Source organism: Pseudopipra pipra, chromosome 1, assembly GCF_036250125.1.
Source record: "Pseudopipra pipra isolate bDixPip1 chromosome 1, bDixPip1.hap1, whole genome shotgun sequence".
Taxonomy (NCBI): Eukaryota; Metazoa; Chordata; class Aves; order Passeriformes; family Pipridae; genus Pseudopipra; species Pseudopipra pipra.
The window spans coordinates 112,013,836-112,040,522 of record NC_087549.1 but is presented as its reverse complement, the minus strand read 5'-3'; the positions used below and the strand labels follow the sequence as shown (position 1 = coordinate 112,040,522).

The 26,687-nt window shown below is 37.4% G+C and overlaps 1 protein-coding gene and 1 long non-coding RNA gene across 6 annotated transcripts in view; one reads left to right on the top strand and one right to left on the bottom strand.

Moving 5' to 3' along the window:
- LOC135422543 (uncharacterized) overlaps positions 1-26,301 on the bottom strand; it is a 54,117-nt gene extending 27,816 nt beyond the window's left edge. Inside the window, exons 1-2 of the long non-coding RNA XR_010434521.1 lie at positions 25,960-26,301; positions 20,104-20,210 (exon numbers count right to left, since the gene is read on the bottom strand). This is a non-coding gene — a long non-coding RNA (uncharacterized LOC135422543). The remainder of the gene's footprint in view (positions 1-20,103; positions 20,211-25,959) is intronic.
- Positions 1-26,687, top strand: part of NEK11 (NIMA related kinase 11) — an 85,469-nt gene that overhangs the window by 47,551 nt on the left and 11,231 nt on the right. For 2 of the 5 annotated variants that reach the window (XM_064671733.1, XM_064671767.1), the window contains 3 exons: positions 12,928-13,052; positions 18,460-18,520; positions 23,134-23,230. In XM_064671733.1, coding sequence (XP_064527803.1) covers positions 12,928-13,052; positions 18,460-18,520; positions 23,134-23,230 — 283 coding nt within the window. The remainder of the gene's footprint in view (positions 1-12,927; positions 13,053-18,459; positions 18,521-23,133; positions 23,231-26,687) is intronic. The other 3 variants (XM_064671743.1, XM_064671751.1, XM_064671760.1) reach the window with 3 other exon arrangements.

Genomic DNA, 26,687 nt, shown 5'->3' with positions numbered 1-26,687 from the left:
ACAAGCTTCAATTTGACCACCAGCTCCAGACTGTGACTACTATAGGCATCTACTCTTACTGTTCCCTTCCTAAAGAATTTGACTGTTTTATGCACCTGGAAAGTTCCCCGTGCTTCTCTGTGTAGAAAGCTGTTCCTGGGCTGAACTACTGCAGTGTTTATGAACCTTATTTCTGGCTTAGACTTACTTCTGGCTATTTCATGCCAACACTTTTAAGAGGCATTGCCTTATTGCCTTGCAGCTTAAGTGCTTCTCTTCCTTCCTTTGCTTATTCTCCTCATGTTTTTATAGGCAACAGTAATATCCTGCTGTGTATAAACCTCTATATAACACTTTTGTATTAACACTGATCACTTTTAGCCTACCTGGACCTTTGTTCCTTATTCATTCCTTAAGATGATTTCTAGCTCATACATCCAAATTAGCAATAGACTATTTTGGTTTTAATGCTATTAAGTTTTAAACTCATGATTCTGTTCTTTGAATTTTCTCATTTTCCTTTATTCCAGTACTCAGAGTCACGTAGTTTTTTTCTTACATTATCCTGGTTCTGGGATTTGGCTCTCCAGTTCCTTGGTCTAGCTGTGTTTTGCAGGTTACTGGAACAAAGGATTCTTTTGATTTGACTATTACTTTTCTCCACACTGCAGATCTTTAGGGAGTCATGGCAGATGGATAGGTAACAGTCCTTGCAATAGCGAAGGTTTAAAAATGCTCTTTAAATTTATATATCTCTTAAGTTACTATAATAAGTTTCTTAACAGTTTTATATTTTTAATCATAGATTTTAGAGTAAAAAAATATTCCCTTTATATGTAAAAAGACAGACAGTGGAGTGGCTAAGCAAAAGCTAGAAAAAATTACTTCTATAATTGCTATTAATCATTTTAAGTAAGTAACTGAAGTGTGTTGAGTGTGTCATTGTAACGGTATATACTCTTGCTGTATTTTTTCAGCTACTTTGACCACTAATGCATTCCTTGGAATTGTAAACCTTTGTCAATATAAACCAGTAAAAAATTGCTTTCCTCATTTGCAAATATTTTATGTAATAGCTTTAATCTGCATTAATCGTTTTAGATTCATTAATTAGAAACAAAACTTAAAGGAAATTGTATTTTGATAATGAGATATTTATGGAAAAATATTTTATAGTTGTTTTTAATATTCATTGAAAAATGTAGATGTCTCCATCTTATGTGCCCAGGAATTTATGTAATTGCCATCACACAAATTATTTGACACTAGTGTGGACAGAGCAGTTAAGAATATATTGACCTACTGGGAATAATTTTAGTTTACTGTAGATATCTTCATGTCTCTTCCACCTCCAGTTTCACCAAGTACAAACAAGAGACAAAAGAGCTGAATGAAGATTTGTGTTGAGATTGTACACAGAAACACTGAGCCACTGTCAGTGTTAAATGCAAATATTTGTGTGTTGAAAATATAGGTGTGTATCTCTACATTTCATTTGTTTTTAAGGAGCAGCATAAAATGGAATAGCTAACAATTCCCTTTGTATTTTAATTTGGATTTTTTGTTTTCTGCTTCATTTCTCCAGCTCATTTTATTCAACAATTATTTCTGATTGTTAAAAAGACATATTTTGCAAGTCGTGGCAATGATGCAGGAATGGGCAATGAAAAATGTGTCAGGATAAACTTGTACCTATATTTCCTGTTCTTGCTAATACTTACCTAGAAAATAAGTAATTCATCCTCCCTTATTATCATCAAAAAGAAAAGCCACTTTGTAATGAATTGCTTAAGATCACCCCCCCATCTCTTGACCCGTTTTTATAGAAACTGTCTCCATTTGAACTACGATAGATATGCCAATGTACATTTTCCTGAAGATTACTGCATTTTCAGTGCATGTACCTATCTTTCAAGAGTGGTTTTGTGAAAATACTGATGAGATAAATTATATTGTAGTGCTGGCAACCAGAGGTCAGTTCGTCTAAAAGAAAAAAAAAAACCTGTGAAAAAGAAGCCTGCTCATATTTAACTGCTCATTTCCATGGATGACAGTGAGTGCAGCTGGAACAAAATAATTTATTTTCTAAAACATGAGCAAGAAATTATCAACAAAATAAAAAAAGTGTTAATGAGCTACACCCGACCTTGATGTTATGGATGAATATCATCAGTGTTTTCCTATGCCAGCTAGAATAAAGCAGTTCCAGCTAGGCAGGTTCATTAGATGTTTAATGCTTAATGATGTGGCCTCCTTCTAAAAAACTACTGGAACCATCATGAAAGAATGTATTACTTCCTAATATAGCAATATAGTTCATCTTTGTCTACTAATTTATTGAGCTTATAGTCTACTTTTCTGATTATAAAAGAGTAACCGGAAGAGCTGAGACCCATTTTTCCAGAGAACTGGATATTGAGAGCTTAGGATGCTAAAGGTCATCCTTTCCCTAGATTTTCCACTGATAGGCCAACATGGCTTTTCTGTGTGTGCTACTACACACTGGGCTAGGAAGAGTTGAAAATTGCAGATCTGTTACTACATCACGTTAATTATTTGAATGCAGGTCATTTCGCTTTGGTTGCAGTGTCTTCTAATGAAGCCAGATTTTACAGCGTATTTTCTCTCAATTCTGTGTACAACCTGATTTCTTTTCACTGGCTCTAAGTTTTCAGAGATATTTAATAAATTAGGAAACATTAGTTATGGGGTCTTATTGTAAAAGATCCAGAGAAATCTGCATCAGAATATGCATTGTACTTATCGATGTGGGAAATTATTGTGGAATATCTGAAATGTCTTAGTTTACTACATAGAAAATCCTTTAGGTAGAGAGGCTCAGTCTTTGCAGCTGAAAATAGCATGAAGAGCAAGGTATAATCCTGTTATACAGCAGTAATAGCTAAATGTTCAGGGTTTCTGATTAAATTTCTACAGTAGAACTTGCCTTGAAATTGGCTACAAAATCATAAACTGTATCTAAAAGTGCTTCCAGATAGTTCAGCACAATTACGGATGCAACAAAAACTACCATTTCCTTACCGTCATTGTTGATGCTTCTGATTTGGATCAGTTTTTACGGTTGAAAGATACTGAGTACAAAGCTATCTCCATTACCAAAACCCCAGACTTTTTACAGGAGCCATAAGGAGTGTTAAATTCAACAAGCTCCAGTCTAACAGGCATGAAAACTTAAAGCCATGCACTAGCATTCGTGGCTAAAAGCACCACTTTATATTTGTATCAATTTCACAGCAGATGAGGCATGGTAAACAAGAGTGGGGAAGATTTTTTTCTTTTTAAAAGTATTCAAGAAATTATTTACACAAATGGATTCATGTTTCTAAGAGCTTGTCCTCATTGCACTGCTTCATTGCGTGGAATGAAAAAGACAAAGCAAAACAACACCGGACATAAGGCCCACTAATAAAATATTGTATCTTGCATTTTTGGATTGTCAGTACAGTGCTAGCTGGGGCTAGCTACCTGTGTTCGTATCCATTTCTCTAAGATCCCAGCTCTGCATAAGCTACTACTCTGCTCTTAATAGACATGTTTGTGTGTAGAAAGGAGTCAAGTTAAAAGATGGAAATAGCTTAAGTTAAATATTTGTGGTATTTAAATTCTTTGTACAGAAAAATAATGTTAAAAATTAAAGGCATTTAAAAGGCACATATTATAATCTTTCTAAACTGTATTATATTGCTTTTTATGTCTGTATACTGCAAGGATTATAACATGTTAAATTCCTTAGCTTAATATGTTGCAATACATTTCGCCTGGCAAACCTAATTTCACTACAATTCCAAAATTGCTAAGTATGTTACAGTAATTGCATACATTGTTTCTGTATTTCCATTGCTAATTGTAAGTTATGGATATATTGCTTTGAATTTCAAGTGGGCAAAGTTCAGTTGGCTCTCGAATAGGAAATGTTCACTCATTATAAAATACTGTGGGTTTTTTCTACTCTGTTATTTTTACAAGTTTTGTTGAAGGATTTTCAAGGTAGTTTTGTAAGTTCTCAGAAGGTTAAAGGCCTGTAATGTTTCTGAGCACATCTTTAAGCATCTATGCATATACACATTTAGTTTAGTGCCTGTAAACCAGTGCTTATGCATATTGATTGGGTAGCTAACACTCCAAAATATGATCATACAAGTGATCACGCCGCTCAAAGGCTTTTAGGAGAACCAGGTCTTGTTTTGTTTTTCAGTCTGGCAAGTTAAAATAAACCAGAATAGTACTGATAATAAGTGGCATTAAGCACCTTTCTGCATTATTCTTGTTATAGTATCCTTTGTAACCAGACAGTCTTGTCTCGATTAAGAAGATAACATTGCAGTGACTTCTACTGTGGGTTACCCATTAGTGTCTTTCATGTGGTTACCCTACTTCCAGGATCATAAGGCATATTCCCTGACTCGCTACTTGCTGAAATGATAGCGTGGGATGCTTGCAGAGAGAAACTTGCTTGTTTAGTTCTGGCATTTGCAGTTACCAGTCCTACACTTGTCCTTGGAACATGGGGTGAAAAAACTCCTGAGACTCTCACAGGATCTGAGGGCGTAGTGTGCTCCTCTGACCTCCTCATCTGTCTCTTGTTTTCATTGCTTGGTTTCACACTGAGCCCAACTTGTCCCAGATTCAATTAAAGGAACAGTAAATCTGATTTATTCTAGCAAAAGCACGATTTAATGAAGTTGCAAGTTTTAGTCAGAAAGTGGAAAATTAATCAGTGGGGTTTTTTACATTGTCTGAAGCATTATTCTTCTTGTTTAAGGAGTTCTTCACTAGAAATACTGCCTTCGAAGAGCTGATTTTTTGCTTTGGTTGTAGCTTCCCATTTAATGTCTTCTATGAGAGCAACCATGGAATTAAAGACATATTCTTGGGAATGTTATGGCATTCAGAGTCCAATGGTTATAGTAATTTAGAAAGCTACATGTAGAGGTTTCTATGCATTGTCCATTATTTTCAAGTTTTTGCTGAAAGCTTTAGCTTATTGAGGGCATGCAGAGTTGAACTCTACTCATAACCTCCTCAGGAAACCTTTTCCAAGTGTATGTACTATTCAATATGCCCTAGCTACTTAAATCTTTTCATAGCTTCACAAAAATTCGTAGCTTACTTCTTGCAAGAAGTCTTGCTCATACAGCTTCACAGGGGGAAGCTTGTGGAATGAGGTCTTGACACAGCAGTTATGTAAAAAAACCCAAATGCTTTCGAAGTGTGGGAAGAGCAAATTATGTTACTGTATAGTTCCTGCATTTTTCTAATCTATTTTTCATACTGATTTAGTTTGGCCTTGATAAATAGAGCCTACCTCAAAGTTCACCTTGGTCAATTATTACAGTTAAAATTATTCTGGCCAAGTCTTTTTAAAACCTACACAGGAACTCCCTTCACTCCTTCCAAAGCATTGTGTTACAAAACATTTACAAAACACTGTGTGAATTTAGGAAACAATTAGAAGCAGATGCACTGAGATTGTATATGTCAAAAAAATACTTCATACTAGATTCTAAGGCAGACACTTTAAGATAGTTTCAGTGTTTTAAATCTTCCTTAGAAAGAGCTAGTTTTTATTCCAAGTTGTCCAACCTACAGAGCAACATATATTTACATTGCGCTTTAGACTCAAGGTTAAACTGATGTAAAGACACAGTAGGCATTTCCTTGCAAACAAAGCATCTGTGAACAGGATGATGTTGAAAAACATTTTATAGGACTCCCATTCCAGCCCAAATTCAATTTTATGGATTGCTAATCAATCTGAAAAGCATTTCGGGGGAGCTAAGTTGTATGGTGACATAAGAAGCTGTAGCCAATTCTAAGTGAAGGAGAATTTGCTCAGAAAGTAGCTGTAAATGGTGAGTTAGTTTGCACTTTCTACCAGTTTAGCTTTCAGTGCATCTGGCTGTCAGACAATGAGGTGGAAGGAATGAGAAGGTGACAGCAGTGAAGATCTTAGTTGAATTCTCCTGCTACATTTTCTGCTTCACAGAGCAAAGTGTGTCCCTGCAATCTTGTAAATATGTTGGCTTTGACCAGTTAATTTCATCTGGGTGTTTAAGAGCTCAATACATTTTTCCTGGTTTCGCTTGGTTGCAATAATTTACTTGTTTTTTTACTTGTTCTACATATAACTTATTGTTTATGTCCAATTTAAATGTCTTTTGCATCTTTACTACATCCAGACTCTTATATGCACAACTGCTTACACCAGCTTTGAATATGAACCATTCCCATTTGTTTTCTAGTCTTTCAGTAACTTCTAGTTGTGAGAATATCCCAAATTTAAGTCTTAAAAATAGTATTCTTGAACCAAATCTCAGGGAGTAGGAAGTGACTGTCTTAAGGGGCAGGGTTTTCTTGTTAACATGTGGACTCTTTCATTCCCAACACTGATGTCAAACTGAAAGGGAAAGTCTCTGTCAGATTCAGCAGGAAAACTGAGTTTTTATTGGAAAGTATGCTTTGACTGATCAAAAAAGTTTAAAATAACTCAAGGGCTAAGGTATTTTTAAGTTGATGTCATAAGGTATCTTTGTGGTCAGTTTTCCTTTAATTTACATCTCTTGCTCTGTTCCTGCAGTTCAAATAATAGGGCAACCTTTACAATAATAAGGACTCTTTTTCCTAAGGGAAATGGCTTCCAAGACTCACTAAGTGCTCCCTGTTATTGACTACATCACTATATTGTTCTTTCTCCTCATTCACCCAGCAGTACTAAAAGGATTTCTGAACATTTGGAACATTTTTAGATTTGCTGAACTTCCAACAGTGTTTGAAAGGCAGCATGGCTTCATCTTCATTGTCACTTTCTACCAGAGCTCTCATTTCTCTTTACATGACAACTAGAAAATCAGAAGAAAAAACAACCAACCACTCAGAAAATTAGGGGGAAAAATGTGACAAAAGTGTTTGCTCTTGCTCTTCATTTTTGTTAACAACTTTTAGCAACTCCTTTTTTCCTCTCATGCTTTGTCTCTGCACTTACTGATAAAATACCAAGAGGTGGAAGGTTTAAGGAAAAGAACTGTGTCCTTCAAATAAAACATTTTTCTTGGAAATTTCATTTTGGTTCAAAAAATAATTTTTTCTTGGAAAAACATTTTGATACTTGCTCCTTCTTTTCTAACATCAAGTAGTAGATGATCCCCATAAGGCCAGTCTGATTTACATCTACTTTATCTTCACAATAGGTAATTCATCACTCAGTGAAGCCCACAAGTGAATTGAAGCTTTTTTCCTTCTTTAAAATGCTAAGAGGAGAATTATAAAGCATTAGTGTTTAAATTTGGTTATATTTCTGGTTCTCATTTAGAAAAACCCCTTTTACTTTATGTCTAAGCCATACACAGCCACATCAGAAGGTAACTCTTTTAATGAATTCATAGCCCTTTTGTGCTAATCGAAAAGGATCGTGCAGGACTTTCATGGGCACAAAAGTCCTGTATGTCCACTAGTTCATTTCTTAAACACATATTCTGAGAGTCTTTTTCAGCCTAGTTTAGAAGAGATGGACAAAAGATTCCACTGACTTTCTGAACAATTAAGCTTCAGAGCTTGATAGCACATATACAGTCTATAGCTGACCAAAGGATGGTGATTCTCTTTGAAACTTTTAAAGTTGAAGGGGTTTGTCTTGTACTGGGGAGGGGGGAAACCAACACAAAACCCAAATGAGTCTGAGTGGGCTTCAATTATAATAATGGAGTTATTTTATTTTTGCTAGTTGTATGAGTATTGACCTGAACTGCAGAGGGGTGCAGAGCCCTTGCTCTCCTTTGCATTAGAATTTGTCATTCAGGATTATGTAGCTCAGGGAAACATACCTCTATGTTTCAGACCTCTCTCCCAGTGATAGTGCTCCAGTTGTTTGTTTTCTTCCTTGAAGGCAGAAATCCCTTTCTGTTTCCTCCCTCTGTGATAAGTGCTGCACTGCTCTGATGAGTGCTGGCCAGCCCTGTTCACCAGCTCCTTTTGCTAGTAATCTGTGAGACCCTGTACACATTGCAGGGGCATACAGAAACAGGAAAGCTCCTGCTTAGCTTGTGAGTGTGTACGTTAAATATGCACACGCACAAAGCCACATCTGGGGTAATTCTGAACAGTTTGTTTGTGAAGCATCATGTGACCACAGAACCATAAAATAATTTAGATCAGTAGGGACCTCTGGCAGTCTAGTCCAATTCCCTGCTCAAAGCAGGTCTGGTTGCCCATGGGTGTCTGGTCAAGTTTTGAACACCTCCAAAGATTGAGCTCCTGCAGCTTCTTTAAGCCCTGTTCAAGTATTTGATTACACTCTTTTTTTTTTTCATAATGTCATATTTGAATTTATGATGTTCCAGCTGATGTTTATTGTCTCTTGCCCTATCAACATTCACCTCTGAGAGGAGATGGCTCCATCTTCCTTTTATCCTCTGATCAGATAGTCACAGACAGCAGTAAGGTTTCCCCTTTACCTTCCCTTCTTAGGCCTTAACAGAACCCACTCTCCCAGCCCCTCCTTGCACGCAGGTGCTCCAGCCCCCTGCACAGCCTGGGGTCCACTGTGGCATTTGCTCCAGTAGGTTATACCTGCTCAGATGGGATCAAACTGGTATTTGGTGATGCTTTTTCACAAAAAGGAAAGGATCAGGGACACCTTTGTGTTGTTGATGAGGTCCTGCCAGTGGGCTGTCTTGTGCAACATGGAAGCAGAAGGTGGAGGAATGATTTTCTCTGCCTCAGTCCCCAGCATGGCTCATGTACAAAGCCTTGCAAGGGGGGCAGTGCAAGTCTCTTTGTCCTGGCCCTCTCATTTTTCTTGAGTTCTCCGTGTCAATCTTTGGTAGCAGAGATATGGTAGCACCACTTTGTAGTGTCTTGGTTCATGTCAGCATGTTAAGAGTACGTTATATCTCATCACAGTATGTGTCAGAGCAGTTGAATGATTTGCTCCTTGCTTTCCTGTATATAATACTGTGCAGACTGAGGAGTGGAACTACATGGAACTATAGCAATCTTTTCCTTAAAATGGGAATGTGGCAGCTGAGAAAATCTGCCTGTTTTCAGAGATGCAGTGAAGTCTTTGGATCGAAAAAGGACAATAGTCCTTAAGACCTGAGTGTGGTTCTCTTACTGTGAATACAAGTGGTGAAAATTTACATATGTTATACCATTCTGTTTTATTTTTTTTCCTTTTTGTCCTTTTTATAAATAGAAGAGGCCTTACTTACTGTCTTCTGCATGCTATGGAATGTGGGAATGCTGCATCAATGCACAAATTATAAGTATGACTTTGAGGCAAGAGAAAATTAAAGATATTTATCAAAGTATTTTCATATTTTTGGAGAAAATTGTTGTTGTTGCCAAGTTACCGTGCTACCTGAAACAAGCTCTTGGTGGATTTAAGCAAAATATTACAAGTATCACATTCCTTTATTTTCTGTTTAGCTTGTCTTCTTGGGAAGTAACCATGCTTTTATGATTTTTTTAGATAATGGGTTTTTACCCTTCATTCCACTGTTAGCGTCATGTTACTATTTAGAAAGAAATCTAAAGCGGAATGTCATCGTTCAGAGCTTGTTTTCTTTTGAATATCTAATAGCAAATACCAAGTGTCTCAATGCTATACCTAAGCCACCTAATAATACAGAAGCAGCAGCTGAGTTTGTTCTGAATTAAGTGTTTTGTAAGCAAATAAAAGGTGACTGGCCTTAGTGCAATACACACAGCTGGATAAAGCACAATCTACTTTCAGAGACCAGCTGACAGGGTGTGAGGAAGCAGAAGCAGCTGTAGAGACCTTCGTTTGAGCTTCAGATGGAACACAAAACAGAGGCAGGGTACCCTGGGTTCTGCAGCAGCAGTTTTGTTTCCTCTTTCGGCATAATAGACTTGATGTTCCCCTCACTAGCACCACTTCTTTACCCAAGTAGCTTTCTATTTTATGTCAGAACAAAGGACAGGGTCAAGGTCCTAGCACTGGAGTCCATGCTAGGCTTTGCAGAGGTGTGCAAACAAAAGTCAAAGATCAACATTTTTATTAAAACTACTCCTCTGAAAGCACAAACCAAAGAGTTTTCTGCTGCACTATGTTGCTAAGTGTGCAACTTCACCATTAATGTTCAGGAATGTGGGCAGTAACCAACCTTTTGCCACCTGGTTTGTTTAAACTGGAGGTGTGTGTAAAATATCCAGGATCATGGGAAAACTCAGGTAGCAAATGTTCTAGAACATGGACTGGAGACATGGAAATAGAAGCATATGGGGTCCAAACTCCCCTGACATTGCCTGCCCTGAGCTGAAAATACCAACTCACTCAAGTCATCTGCACTTGGACTTTACTTGGCCAGCAGACACAGCTTGCCATGTTGATTTATGGTTACTGTTGTGCTAAAACCATCTTACCTGTTCTTGAAATTCATCCCATCCTGGGTCTCAACTAAATAGGCTGTTCTGTACTCAGATTAATTCTGCAGAGAACCAGAGATGTGTTCATGCATCTGTAACACATGGAGGTCTGTGAGTTGGCTCTACTTAGTAGGACTCTAGGAATTGTTTTATGGGACCAGATAGTCTAAATGAATGTGTAGAAGTTTTGAAAACTCCTTCTTTAGAGATGCTAGTCATAAAACCAAGAATTTTTAAGAACTTGTATTAGCTAAATCCCAAAATCCCATCCACTGGACATCCCGTCTCCTTTCAGAAATGTCACTTGGAATAGTTTCTGAATTGGAGCCAGTAAAAACACGTACCGTGGAACATCTCTATCATCTGAACTAGCATTTCAAATTGTATTATTAAGCTCAGAGTAACTGGCCATTTATGTACAGCTGTCAAGCCGATTTAACGAACGGCTTGAATAATTCCAACAAGTGAAGTGAATAATTCCAACAAGGATGCAAAAGCTGGCATGGAAATGGGATACAGCCAGTGCCAGCCTCTCTGCATAGTTCAAAGGCATTGGCAGTTTTGTATGCTCATGGGCTGCTCACGAAGTACGGAGTTTACAATAGCCTGAACAGACATTTTGAAGTTACAATTATGAGTAAAAAGACTGGGTTTGATATTTTGTTTGGTTGGAAAGGGGAGGATTGCATTTTTTAGTACAGCAGTAAACAAGTGCAGAACGTGGGAGGAGAAGATGACTCATAAAGCACTAGCGGTAGTCTGATGTTTGTATTATAACATGATAAATGGGCTGTTTTGTATGTATTTCACTGCACATATACACATAGAGTGCAGAAGAACCTAATAAAATTATACTAATTGCAGGAATGACAGCAGGTCTGCAAGAAAGAAAAATTAATGTTCACCCCACATGGAAAAAGAGATGTATCTTAATTTTGTAGTGTTTTTTTCCATGTAGAAAGGAATGATATCTAAGATTTCTTTTTTAATGAAGTCCTAGACTTTTCTGTCAAATGGCACTTTGTAGAACTCAAGCAATGAAACACAAAAATAAATGCTTTCTTTTGTGGGAAAAAGTTTTTGGGTTGGGGGGTTTCTTCTCCCAGAAGCTCATGTATTGATTAGTTGTTTTGTGGTTTTTTTCAAACTGAGAAAGGTGAAAAATAGAAACAGGAGGATTAGGAGTAGAAATTGTGAACGTGGAACATGATGCTGTTATGCAGCTTCCATAAATATCTTAAAACAGAGAAACATGAGTGAAAATGTGTCAGCATTTTGAAGCTAAATCAGGTTTATAAAGAAAGGAAGTATTTTTTAAATTATTTTGGAGACAGTAGATAGTAAAGCTCCTATCTCAACAGGAGAGCTTAACCACCTAATGCTGCAGTTAGATACAGCTTCACATTTTTCCTGAGTTCTCTTTCTTAGGCCTTAAAGATAAGAATTATTCCTCCTGCCCAAACTCAAATGTCTTTTAATGGATTTTAATTGTATTCCACTGTTTGAATGCCTTGGGTTTTTATCCATGTGAAACAACTAAAAAAAATCTATTAATCATTTTTATGTCTTATTGTTTGAATATAATTTCTTTCAATGTAGTAAAATTTAAGATAGTTCATATTTCTTTAAAGGGGCAAATTTAATTGAGGAGAGTGGTGGAAGTCAGCATTAGGTGGAGTTATGACAATGGTGATTTATGATAGCTGAACATTAAGCACTTTTTATCTTCAACTATCATTTCTTGTCATAATATCTCCCCGAAGCAGATGCAATCACACCTTGAGCTGTTTCACTAAATCCTTTCTTACAGAGTCTAGGATGCTAAAGTATTTCACCCAGAGAAAAGTGACTGGAGTGTCTTTCATGCTGTGATGAATGTGTTGAGTTTTAATACCAATTATTGTACTTCATGGACTCAATGGCTATATTAATATTGCACTCACTGCTATTACTAAAACTTGTGATAGTAATAAACTGAGAGAGCATTACACCCAAGTATGCATAGCTTGACTTTACGCAAGTTTCTTTTCTTTCATTATTGTTTTGAGTGGGGAAAGTTTGGAAAAATATATAGATTTAATTTCTCATATCTTTTAAACATGTACCTGGTATATATTATTTTGCATTTTAGCTTAGCAGTTGTATTCACCACAGGTTATGTGTGTTAGAGAAAACCAAAGTGAGGCATAATTTCAGCTCACAAAAGCTGGATTCGATTCAGTTCTGGCCCTGCTTTGACTAGATCCCATGAGGTCTCTTCCAGCCTGAATTATTCTATGGTTCAGTGATTTCAGTGCAATATCAATATAGATCCTTTAAGGTCATTAATTTGCATATGATGAGGATGTAACCTTTTGCCAGAGACAGCTTTAGCACTGCTTATCATAACATCAAAGATAAGCATTTCAATCTGAGAAAATATCCTTTGATTTAAATTACAGAATGCATTGTTATTGACATAACATTCTGTTATAAATTTCATGTTATCTCTCTAAGATCATGCATTTTTCCCTATATATTCTATAAAACCATAATTGCCTTTAGAGATCCCTGAAGACCCAGAAATTGCAGAAGAATATTATAAAGATGAGTTTGAATCCTGTTCAGAAGACAGTGAGGAGGAAGAAGATGCAGAAGCATCACAGACTGTCTCTAAGACCAATCACCAGGTATATGTGACCTTTGAGAAAACAGTGTACACTCGATGCTCATTTTCCATGAGAAAATTGAGTTCCTTCCTGAGAGTTTGTCCTACTGACATTACTAATTTTCTTTTTTTTTTCTTTTTTGGTTAGGAATATATGTATATATCAATACTATTAATTAATTATAAGTGTATGCATATGTAATTCTTCTGAGAGATTGATGAGAAAGATTCTTGCATTCCTTTAGCATTAAAGATAACACTCCCATGAAAGCCTTCAGGTAGATAATTGTCAGGAAACTCCTTGTGACTCTAAAACACTCAGATTCCAGTCCTCTCACATGTTAGCTATGGTTTAAAATAAATTAAAGCTGAAAGTATACTTTGAGCATAGGATCTAAGTTTCAGCTCTAATTCCTGGACAGAGATAGGCACCTCTAGTTGGCCCTTCTTCTTGTCTATATTAGACATATTTTCTAGGACAGTGTGATGAACTATGAACCTTAACAGCTGCAAGACTTGACCAGAAAATCTGTAGACTTTCCCAAGAGTCACAGAAAGTGTTGTGGAGAGAAAACTTATTGCTGAAAAGCTTACAGTAGTTCAGACTGCCACAAGAAAGTCAGGGGTTGCAGTGTGAAGGTTGAAGATTATTGGAAAAGGCACCTAATTTAGATCTGACCAGAATGAGCTGAGTCTTGTCTCCAGTGATCAAGTCTCAGTGAAATCAATAAACTTAAATGCCCAAGGCAGTTCTGAAAATGGATCTTCCTAAGGCACTCAGGAACAGTTCATTTCTCTCATGGGCCACCAGCTTAAAGCATTGCCTACATTGCCTCTGAGTGGTACTGTCTGGTTCTGCTTAGGACCACTTACTTTATTCTGTGTTCATGTGCAAATTTTGCAGAACAGAGTATGATGTCTTCTGCATTTCAGGGAACCAGCCAAGTGTACTAATACTCCTCAAAAAATTATAAATAACTCATACTTTTTGAAGATTTTGAACTTATAGCTTCTTTAAGATATAGTTTTTACAGCAAAAGTAAAATGTTGTGTGAGAAATCAGAATACTACTTCTATCACAGTAACAGAAGTTGTCTCACCAATAAAACTTGAAGTTTACTCAGAAACAGCTTCATACCATCTAGAAATGTCCTCCTAGCTTTCAAATTAAACACACAGGATGCCTTAAAATTCAGGAGTGGTTTGTACATTAGTGGTCTAAAGAAATTATCAGTCAATTGTAAAACAGTGGAATATCTTAGACAATGTTTTTTTTTCAATTTGCTGAGTTTGTGCTTACCCCCAAGACATAGACATACAAAGAATCTGTTGCCCAGAAAGTCTACTACAAGATACTCCTGAGAATGAATTATTGCTCATTTGCATCAGACTCTGAGAAAATTTTTTTTTTGAATGCCTTTTAAAATTCACATTCAGCTTTCATTGATGGTATCATTAAGTGTCAATCAATAGTGTTTTTGAACAGGCAGACTGCTGCTTAGAATTAACAAAGGGCAGAAGATAAAAATAGATTTCTCAATAATGCGGAATAAATTAGCTGTTGGCCTTCAGATGTGAGCAGCGACAGTCCCTCATGTTGCAGTGATCCAAAATTCAGTGATGGCAAGAACCAACATGATGGGCTAGAAGAGCCATGTCACTGGCACCCTGTTGTCTCTATCCAGCCCCCCTGGCCCTGAGGCTTTGCTTTACCAGCAGTCTGTGTGCACACAGAGCATTAACCCTCTGTGAACTGGCCTGCACAGACTGACTGGGAAGCACCCCCACGACCATTTGTCTTTTAGGATGTCCTCTATCAAAGAAAATAATTATCTGTGCTTTTCTCATGTTGACCCCAGCACCTTAGATACACGATAAGTGTGTCTCTGGCTACTGACACAATTACCTTTTCTATTTCTTGGGAAGTGAAAATAGTCAATTTTCACTTTCTCAAGTGAAAAATTCTGCAGTAAGTCCAAGGTCAGAGCAGAGTGATCGTAGCTGTGCACACATGAACCTGTGTCTGAACTCACTAAACAGAGTCAGTACTGTAAGGGGAAGTAAGAAAGCATAATGCAGGTTAGATGGAATATGCTGAGAGGTCCCTCTTTGATGATTATAAAGGGATCTACAGTTATTAGCATGCACAGGACATCTTCATTCTGGATGTCAGCAGTTGTGTGAGATGAATCCCACTCAAAGATATGAGGGATCATGCTCAGTATTAATAATAAGCTTGAAATCCTACTGGAATAGCAGAAATGTGCTTCTGCAGTCATTTACTTAATACCAAAACTCCTACTTCTGTTTCTATGATGTATTTCATACTCTCAAACCCTTTCTTCAAAAATACCTTCATAAAGTAAGCTTTTGGAGGTGTGCGCTAACAAAGAAGTCATTCCACTGCAACCATGTAAGGACTTTTAAGCTAGTTGCCATCCTAATTTCTGCAAATCTCTCAAATTTCCAATTCCAAGATTGCTTTACTAGTTATTTCTGTGCAGAGTGTGCAGAATTGCTGCATCTGGTGGCGCTCCCTGGTGACCCCATTACTTCAAACAAGGATTAAAAAAAAATCCCAATGTTCATGAAGTAGCATGAGGGTCAGAAAAGTCATCTACTTGAAAAACAAAGAGATCTGAGCAATTTGTTCAAGCTATGTTAAGCTCCCAGAGATGTCAAGACAGACTGAGAAGTAGTGGCCTTACATGAGATGCAACACCTTCAGTTAAGAAGGTAGAGTTAGGTACTGGAACACTGTAATTTTAAAGGTTTAGGATGGGAGCTGAGACAGCTTTTTTTCTCATATTGATACCTTTCAATACAGCCTGTCTGATTTCAGATACATTGTCCAGCATTGGAGTTTAGTGTCCCTTGTTCCTCTGTTTTGGAGCAGGAATGAAGATTGACAGATTTCAAGCAGCAATTTGCTAATTACTTTTCCATCCCTCTCCCTCTTCAAGCCAATGGTTTTTTTCCACATGTTTTTTTCAAGGAGAACCAGTTTCTAATTAGGGGGAAATCAGAGAAGGACAACCTGTTTCTGGAAATATTTTAAAATACGATGTTTAACAGAGGTTTCATCTTGAGAAGTTGGTGCACAGTGAAGCTTCCATTGGCTTTGATTTAGATGAGATGCTAATTAATGCTCTCTACTGCAGTTTATCACCTTGTTCTTCGTGTTTTCTTTTAGTGACCATAGTAACAAATTCACCCTCTTCGTTATGACAAAGTCTACTAATGTGCTACAATAAGTTCCTATTTGAAAATTCCGAGTTGCTTCTGAGATTGTCAGACCAGAAGCTGGCATAAATTATCATAGCTCCAGCAGCTGTGAGTGGTCTGTGTGCTGTCACCCCAAAAATGCTCCACTGGATTCCTAATGCACGCCTTGGTATGGCCTGTGGCTGTTTGTTCTGAATCTGAAATGAGCAAGCATTCATCCACACTGACCCTCACACGTAGGAGTGCCTCTCTTTTGTGTGTCTGTCAGAGTCCCTTGCCTATTCTGTAGGGCTTTGCTTTCTTTGCAAAAAAAGAGAAACATTAAAGAAATACATTAAATAGATAAACATTAAATAAACATATTAAATAAAACAGCTAAATCCTTTTCTGTTGCTAAACCCAAGTGGAGAAAAGGCAGGGGTGATGAAAGAGGTGAAAAAGTATCTTTTGCCTTACAGCATAAAGAGAAAAAATCAGCTCTCTTGTTATAATTGGAATAAATGTGATGTCCTGTTGAGAGAAGCCAAAGGTTTTGGAACTAGAGTCTTTATCCCATTAAAAAAAAAAAGTTTTAATTAAAGCAATAATAGTCATTTTCTATGCTTTTCTCTATCTGTCTGTAGATTTGTGGTTAACTTAGTAAGAATGAAAATTTAAAAAAAATGCAAAATTATATTAGCAGAAAATTAATATTAATTTTTAATTTTTAGTGAAAAATAATAACTTTTTAATGAAGTCTTGTAGGTTCTTTTAATAATTTTTTAGACGTACTGAGAAATTATATCAATAATACTGTCTTAATTCAATATTTAATATGTATTGTATATATAAATGTAATGAATGCATTTTCTAGCATTTCCTGGGCATTTTACTGCTGACTGGCAAAAGCCCCAGCTGAACAAATTGAGATTAACTTGGTCATCTGAGGTAACTCAGGCCCTTCAGGTGGGCTGCAGAACTGGAAACCCTGGTGCTGACTTGATCCAGGATCCCACAGGCTGCTCCAAAAGGGCAAAGAGGCTTCTTCAAATCTACAGCTTTTGTGTTACCTGTTGTGATGGACACCAGGAAGCTGATTCCCATTGTGCTAAAATAGCAGAGCCTGTCTCAAATATTCACTTGGGGTGAAGAGTAGTTAGTTCATGCTCATCCATAACAGCTCCCATTTGCACCAGAAGGTCATTAACCAGCTAGCAGTACTTGCCAACAGTTATTGCTATCCCATTAAGGTATACTGGCAGTTCCTCAGTTTTAGAAATTTAGAATGAGCATTTTGAGTAAGATCACAGAAGAATATAAAGCAGACTGTCCATTGTAGAAGTGGAGGTCCGTATTGTTTTTTTTTTTTAATCCCATTGTTTTCTGTCTAAAAGGCATAGAGTGCTGAATATTTCTTTAAAATACATATTTTTGACGTATTTTTTATTAAGATCAAGATTTTGACTTTCAGTTTTAAATAGTCAAGAAATGCCATGTTGTCAAATGTGATATGGCAGCACCTTCTAGAAACCTGGAGTCCAAGTTTCTCTTGCACTTAATAAAATTGTGAAGTACTTCCTAGACAACAATCATTGCTTAAGAACCAGAACTTTAAATTTCATCTGTGTACACAAACAGCATTTCACATGAAAGATATCATGGAAAAACTGTTAACCATCTGGTAACAGAACACTTGAAATAGAAAAGTGCTAAAATCTCTTCTTAACTGAAAATTTTTCAGTTAGTCATTGTTACTAGATGCGTAGATGCAATTACATGAAACATAAGTATTAATTTGCTGTGGACATCTGTCACGAGCATAAGAAATTTTGGCATAGTTAAGAAGCACATACTTGCCTTTTTCAGTGTAATGTTGGTTTAGATATTCCAGGACTAACTGATGGTAAAATGCTGGTGTATTTTCAGAGACTGCACTTCACCCTCCACAGTAAATATATCTTCTTTAAACTCCATGCACAGTTGTTCTAAATACTTGTGTTGTTCAAGGAATCTGATGTAAATTATTTGGATCTGACACCATTACCAAGCCTGATGTTTTAGAAGAAAACAGAAAAAGTCCTGGGCAATGTAACTTCTTTGTAGTCTAGTCTTGACGCTTTTTGGTGTGATATCCTCTGTGTTTGTGGGATCATACCTCTGGAACATAGTGTTTATATTTAAGTTGGTGTTCACACTAATGCTATTCCTATTTCATTTATTCACAGAACAGTGATATTGAGGCAATGGTTAAGTATTTGGAGAGTGTCCTGAATAATAGCTCATTGGGTAAGATGATATCTCTTCTTTAAACAATATCTGTTCTTTAAATAGCAGCAGTTATTAGCAGTCTGTACTCATCACAGTCCAATTATTTCCATTTCGCAAAAAAATAACTCAAAAAAATGTGATCTTGAAAATTACTTCCTTAATCTACTGCAGAGAAGTATAAATATGCAGAAAGAAAATGCATGCACAGTTAAGTGCTTTTGTTGAAAATAATAAAACCGTTAAAGCATGATAGTCAGAGGTGTGGAATGTAGTAACAAAAGCTTTTAAAAACTTGGCTTCTACCATTTTTTCTCCAGAGGAAAATATTTGAGGATATGTAAGTTGTCTTATAGTTTTAGAGAAAATTAATTAAAATTTTTTTTTCAAATTATGATCAAGGTTTGGATAATATTTATGTTGCAGTATCTCATTAGAGGTACAGAGAAATCACTGAGACTTTAAGTTTGCAATGTAGTCCTAAAATCGCCTTCAAATTCTACATATAAATTCAGAGTTTGAAAGCCTGGTTTCTTGTGGTCAACTCAAAAGCTAAAAAGAAGACATATATGAAAGAAAGCTATTTACTGTGGCTGCCTCAGTCACTGCCCCTGAAGACCACCCAGTTGATCTGTGCCAGCAGCAGCCTGTGTGTGAGTTGCACGAAAGCCCAGCTGAGTTCCAAAGGCTCCCATGGGAACTGCAATCTGATTTAGCTGCTTCGTTTGCGCTCGTTCAGTTGGATAAACCTGACTCAGTATTGTCTTGTGGCTCTAAGACTAGAACACAGGGGAATCCTGGGAAGTCCTCCTTCCAGAGGTTCTTCTGAGCTCTGTTTCATCCCTATTTGTGAGCATGGACTGGTGGGAAGAGAAAGCCAAAGAAGAAGAAGGATGAAAGGGAGCAATCAAAGCTATGGCCAGCATAGTCTTGTAGCCACTGGTCATATTCTGGGTCCCTTGTCAGGGAGATCCTTAGGACTGAAGGAAGGAACATCTACATCCAGTTTCTCTTTGCACTAACAGAAAACTGCTGTCAAATTCTGCAATCAGTTATGCATTTGCAGCATCATTGTCTTCAATTGTTGTTTTAATTAAACAGAGGAGTTATCTTGAAGGCTTCTAGGAACAAACCTGAAAATTAGTCAAAGACAAAGAGTGGTTTTTTAAAAACAGTCTTAGTATTACAGAGATCCTTATTGTCATCTTTTTCCTTTCACTATTAAGAACAAGAAGATGCTTTTTTAAAATTGTAATATTAAAGACTCAAACTGTGCTTTTATTATTAAAAAAATCTCGGGCCAGTCTGTGCTGAAACTTACAGCCTTTCTCCGAGCTAAGGTAGTAATTAGGTTTGTATGGTCTGCTCCCAAAAGGGAGTTTGAAAAACAGTTTATTAAGGAGGGGAAGGTTAAGGGCAGTTGGGTCACTTTGTATTGTTTATGAATCAGGAAAACACATCTGATTCTAATCTTTTATACCTTATACAAAAAGGCATTGTAGGATCTCATATGTAGCAGTGAAAGCTGAAGAAAGAAATCTGAAATCCAAATGGAAGTCTATGATTCAGTGGAGATAATAGCTTTACAACAGATAATGACTTACCAAGAGATGCAGTAGATGTCTGTCACCAATTCTTTGGTCATTAGCAGAAATATTTGTAGGAATGCCTTTGGACCACAATGTGTGAAAAGTCTCACCAGATAATGCACCTGTGAATAAGCATTCAGGCAGAGGAATTAGTTTCCTTACAGATCCTCGGTGAGAACCTCAAACTGATGTTCCATCACCTGAAAGGACAAAGACCTTTTGCCCTGTATTGTTCTCTGCGATACTAGACACTGGGAGATACTATTCTGTGAAATACATTTAGAAAACCACAATACCTGGTTTTGAAAAGTCAGTGCTCTTGTTTCATTTGATTTTATTTAATGAATCAAGAACTATATATTGCATAAAAAATGCAAGTAGTTATCTGGTAGCTTTTTGAAGAAGCTTAGTTCCATGCTCTATGTTGGTAGGCAAACTGCCCGAAGCTGAGTACAAAATATATTATTAATCAAGTAACTGCTTCTAAGAAAATACCTTTGATATAAAAGTTGGTGTGATAATGAATCACTCTAGCAAAATTCTTTGAGGTGTGTTGTAACACCAGTGTGTCAAGCTCAGTGGTTTTCACTGAGAACTCATTTTTTTAATGATTAACCACATCTTTGCAGCATCCTACAATCTGCAGTCCTTGCTGCTTTGCAGTACCCAGAAAATCTTATTGAATGGAGGGAAAGATAGATACTAGTTAACATGTAGAGAGTAAGTTTTGCTTGGCCAACTGCCTACGTGGAGAGTAGACAAAGCACAAATTATTTAGTCAGAAATCCCTGGGAAAAAAAATCTAAGAAGGATGTCTTTAATAATGAAATGTCAGAGGAGAAGGAAATATTGTAGCAATAAATAGATTGAACCCACTAAGCAGAAAGAATATGCCGAGCTCTTACTACAGTGATATATCCTGTAATAATAATACCAGAATTTATCTGAGGCCTGTGGTTAAATGTACTCTTTCTTAAGAGAATGCAAAGATTATATTTTCCTTAGGCCAGTCGTGCTCAGGGCATTGATGTTTTTTGGTCTCAAAGTCCCAAAGCCCCAAGTCTGGACCTTAATTCTGTGCTAGCTCACAAAGGAGTGTGCCACCCAGTAATTCATGAGCATTGCTTTTCACAGTGCCTGGGTTTTCCTCAGGGGCACTCTGAGGATAGCTGAATTTTCCAGTGCCGCTAAAGGGATTGAATGCTTACAGACTCCATGGCAAAATGTATGGACGTGCATGTGTAGTGTTACAGTAAATGATCAGGACATGTTTTTTGCATTAATAGGTGAATTAGTTGGTTGCTGGTAACAACTAAGCTTGTAATTTTTCATCTTTTAAGCTTCGTTAACTATATCTCAGTTGTAATACTTAGGCACCAGACAACTATTATCCATTAAGTATAAAGATAAGCTAGGAAAATGTTTTAAAATGTCAAAACACGTCAGGTAACAGTCAGGAATCCATTTCTTCTGTGGTCTCTCTCCACGCTTGCTTCCAGGGTTCTGAATCCAGCAGACACTGTGAGGGATTCAATAAGATCCCTCACAATGGAAAGTTTTAGTCTCAGCATTCAAACGTATGTGATCAGGACCTAGAATTGTGTAAGACATAGGAGCTTAACCCTTGGAAAAGCCATGATTACACATTCCAGGGAAGCATTCAGTGCTCTCTGGGGTTGTCTATACTGCTCATAGCAGGGGGGTTGATGCAAGCTCCCTCTGCCTCCATGTGATCGATGTTAATGCAATCCAAACTAAATCCCAGCTGAGTCCAAGGTAAAAAGCACTGCCAGGAGAGGAGTGCGTGTTCATTTAGACAAGGCACTGTGTTAATGTGTTTGACTTTTGGCTTGTTCATATCGTATGCAGAGCCCTCCCACTCCTGTTCAGAACCTGAGTCCTGTGTGCCACAGCCCACACATTTACACAGGATGTAATCCCACCCTGTTACATCTTCTCCTCTTCTGGGAAGTGAAATCCTAATACTAAGATTCTTCTTCTTTTGCAAGAAGCCACTAAAATAGCTGTTTTGTTTAGCTTAACAAATTGGAAGCTGAAATAGGATCTCTTTCCAATTATAAAGAAATGAAAGGAGTATGCAAAAGGGAAGGAAAGAACTTAGTAGAACAAAGAAAATTACTGGCACAGGAGGAAAATGAACATGAACTGGCCAATTAAGAAGTTTATTCAGGAAATAGGAGAGATTTTAGCCACCAGCTCTCCCAGTGAGACTTAGGAATTGTCTTCCAATGGGAGCAATCAGGGCAATAAATGCATAAATTCCTTAGGAAAACCACAGACTTGTATGATGGAATGACTGTATGAAATTGTGGGATATTTGAGCTGATAACCCTGACAGTCCCCTGTGATTCAGTACTTCTGTGTTCCTGTGGATGGGTACCTCAGTGGTATGTGAACCTTAGGCCCTTAAATATTGCAACAGCCCAGAAGACCTGCAAACAGAAAAAGTGAGCATGTGTGTTTATGCATATATATATTTCTTATACATATATGTGTTTACATATACAGGTATGTTTTTATATATATATATATATATATATGTGCATACATAAAAAGAGTACCTTTGTCTGAAGAAGAAAGTGATGTCATAAGTTAGATACTTCCAGTTTACAGTAATGATCAAGCTAAAGGAGAGACTTGCCTGCCAGGAAGAATGTTCTTGCTCTTAAAATAAGTGCAAAAACAATGGAAGAAAATGCATATTATCTGGCCAAATTTTTTTTTAAAGTATTTATCTGTCCCAGCACTTCTTCAAGTGACTGTCCTTTCTGTTGTAATTCCTTGTATGCTACATGGAAAGAAAATTATTTTTATAATTCTGGTGCCCTTAAGATATAAATCTACTCCTCCCTCAGAAAGGAGTTGCCCTTAATGTGCATTTAGTAATCTAATTCATCTTTAATTAATGTGGCACTACCTTGTGAGAAACAGGAATAGTCTTCCTCCTTCTGACTGCCCTTGATTCTGCAATGGAGCTCAGGGGAGAAGGTGAATAAGGTTATGTGTCTGTGCATTGATTTGTAGGCTCGAGGACTGTCACCGGAGTGTCTCCAGGGGCACCCCAGAAATTCAGAGCTCTCAACAGTACTATGGCTGAGACCAAACTGAAACGCATGAGGGAGTAAGTAGCATATTTATGTGTTACCAATATGCAGGCAAAGAATATGGATTTGAAAAACTGCAAAACACAGCAAAGAGAAAGCCATGTGTTGTTTCCTTACTCCAAAAAAATCCCTTTAACAAAAAGAAGTGGATGGTAAGCTGTTCTTTACAGACTGGATGCCTGCTTGCCTCCAGAGAGAAGGAAGGTCGACCATCACTTCTTCTTTTCTTGTAACCTGCACAATCACTGACATCCTTCCAGGATCCAGTTTGCCTTCATTGCTGTCAGTGTTGTTCTGAACTTCACTTTCTTTATTAGCACACCAAATTCCCATAAATCACCTGCAGGTATACACATTATCACCATGTTTGCTCCCTAACCCACACTTCTTTCTTGCCTGGAACAAAAGGCAAATGGATTTGTTTTCCGTGATGATACAATGTTTTAAACCAAACACGATTGCTGCCGATGGCTGGGATTTTCAAATGCAGTTCAAATTTAGATATGCAGTTCCCTTTGAAACTCATTATCTGTTTGTTTTCAGGATTGCTGAAACCCCAGCTTTATTAATAAAAGTTTCGGTTTCTTAATAAAACAAAGATCTGTACTTCCTTCCTAGAATGTACTGGTTAATGTATCTTGAGCCTTTATCTTGATTCAGTAATTTCTGGCTTTCCAAGTTTTATTGCATCCTAATTTAGGTGCTGATCTGATAATCGTAATGATATATATTATTTCTGAACTTAAATATTCTTTGCAGTGTTGCAAGATTCAACTGCTCTCAGATTGTAAACTCTTTAAAAAAGGGCAGTTTTCTCTTGTGTGGGTGGACAGTGCCAACAGCGTGGTGGATGTTATTGGAATACAAATAAGTTCAAACAGTAAATGCTAATAGTTATTCAAGTATGAGTAGTCTAAAGAAAATGAATACAACTGCAACAGCATTGATGGCAATCACTGTTTAAAACCAATCACCATGTATTCAAGGGAAATACCAATCAAATTTACTCCAGATAGAAGTTATTTGATTTTGTGGTATTTCAAAATGCAACAGCTCAAAGGGTTTCACTTCATGGCTTAGACTTCATTGTGCAACGAATCGGCAGGTCTCAAGAGCCTGCCACTTGTGTTGCTTTCCATTCTCTTTTCATGGAAACTACTTATGAAAATAAAAAATGTGTCATGTTGTGCCATCTAGTCTCAAGGTGAGGTTGTTTAGTCAAAATATCCACTAATCTTATAGCCTTCACCTTGTGTTCTCATGGTTCCCAGATAAGCCTTAACTATTTGAACTTCATGGCCATTGCTTTTAGGGCTGAGGTATGACTAAGTCACTTGCTTCTTTCAAATTCTGTTTTTCCAGTGCTCTTTCATGCTTTTCATAATTAGTTATGACTCATGTTATTGTCCTTTCTCCAAAATATGCTACAACTATGTCATTTTCTGAATATATAAAGGTGAGCGAGCATGTTAATTGCTTGGAAGGTAAAGTGTTAAGGACCAAGTGAGTGAGCACGGTACCCAGCATGCACATACACAGGAAGATCACTGCAAACTCTGACCCATGGCCAATCTGCACACAGGGCACAGTGGGGGTTTCAGTGGCAAGAGGGAAGTACATTTGGCTGCACAACAACGCATGAAGCCACAGCTGTTCTGCTCATCCCTCAGCAAACTTCACATGATGTGTTTGTTGTATGTCATCCACACAGCAGTGCCACCTAAGCAAGGCTAATATAATTTAGACTTGTGGCAATTCAGTTTTACTCAGGTAGATGCAGGCTTAGTAGGGGGGTCTTCCAGATCACAGCTTCTAATGAAAGAGACAATGTGGAGGGGTTGTCCTACAGCAACTGAGTAGCTGGAGTTCTTATAAGGAAAGAGAAAAGAAGAGCAGGGATGATAATGTGGAAATGCAGTGAAATCTGTTCAGTTGTCAAGTCACTGTAGAAAGAGGAGTATGAAGGTTTGGGATTTGCACCATTTTCAGATGCTAGCAACAATAGAGTCTGATGAGGGAGACTCTTATGTCATGGATTGCTCGGAAAGTAAGGTTTGTGCCCACATATTACAGGTGACATTACTGAAAGAAAGCTATCTCATTAACTCCGATAAAATGGTAGATTCATCTAAAATAACACAGGGTTTAACAGCAAAAGTGCCTTTTAGCCATTTCTAATGGACACATGAATAATGTGGGCTTGCAAATAACTGTAGCAAGACAATTACTTGATCACAGATGTGATGTGCTCATTGCTCGAGTTACTGCAGTGTGCTGCACTGAATGCCTTCTTTGACAGTAGAGAGATGCTGCTTATTAGAGCATCAATTTAGGAGGCTTCTACTGTATTCTTGTATAGGACTTTACAAGATACTCATGTGAGATGGAAGTTGCGCTAAAAGTCTTTACAGGAGTATAGAAGGAAGCCATTGATGTCCTTTAATATGGTAGGTAGGAGTCCTTGGTCTCCTCCTATTTTAGGTTACAAAAAAAAAAAAATAGCTCAGAGCTTAACCTGTAGGCATCCTGAGCGTGTTTATGATTCAGTCACCAGCTTTCTTCACTACAACCCCTGAATATTTCCCCTTACTATTTCTTTCCAATTCCCGTTGCACTCTTGGTTGCAGCATTGTGAATTGCTGTCCTCTCAGTAAAAGCACGATAAAATCACCTACTCCAGTGACAACAATTTCTAGTCTGTTTTATTTGGAATGAGAATTTGTTATAAAGTTAATAACAGAGTTACCTTTCAAGCAGAGTTCATTCTCTCCACAAAAATTTCCACTTCAGTGCTAAGCATTTCGATATTGGGATCTGCAGTATTGATAAGGAATCTCCATTTCTTGATTTAACTCCCACAAAGGTTATCTTGAGCTTTTTCTCATTATGCTCCTTCCCAGCCTTGCATGTTAACAGTGAGAAGTCAACCAAATATATAAATCAGAGTTGTGTGACTCATATTTCTCATATTTTAAGCTGAGGAGTCATGTTAGATGCAGGAAATAGGAGGAACCCTTCCTTGGTATTTTCTGTCCTGCCCACCATCTAATTCTCATGGTGGTTCCGATCCTTGATGGTACTGGGTAACTTGGTGCATGCCTCAGTCTGAGAAGCATAGCTGTCACACACTATCCAGAGCCAGATTACCTTCACCAGAGAGATCCATGAAGAAAAACTAACAACTGTTCCACTGATGCTCCCTTATAGAGACTTTCCAACTGTGCATCTCAGAAGAGAACCACTTCTTCAGAAGCAGCTCTCAAACCAAAGCATTTTTTTCTATGTCAGATCAAATTGAAATAGCACCTCTTAATTTTTTTCCCCTGAGGTCCATACAAAAACTTAGTACAGTGTTTTGTTCTCCTTTGTGGACGTATCCATGACTAAAATGAGTCATTTTAATAGCCATGAACTTTAATATGCAGTTTAGAATTCAATGAAGTGTTCGTCAGTAAAAGGAAAAGGCTTTTACGC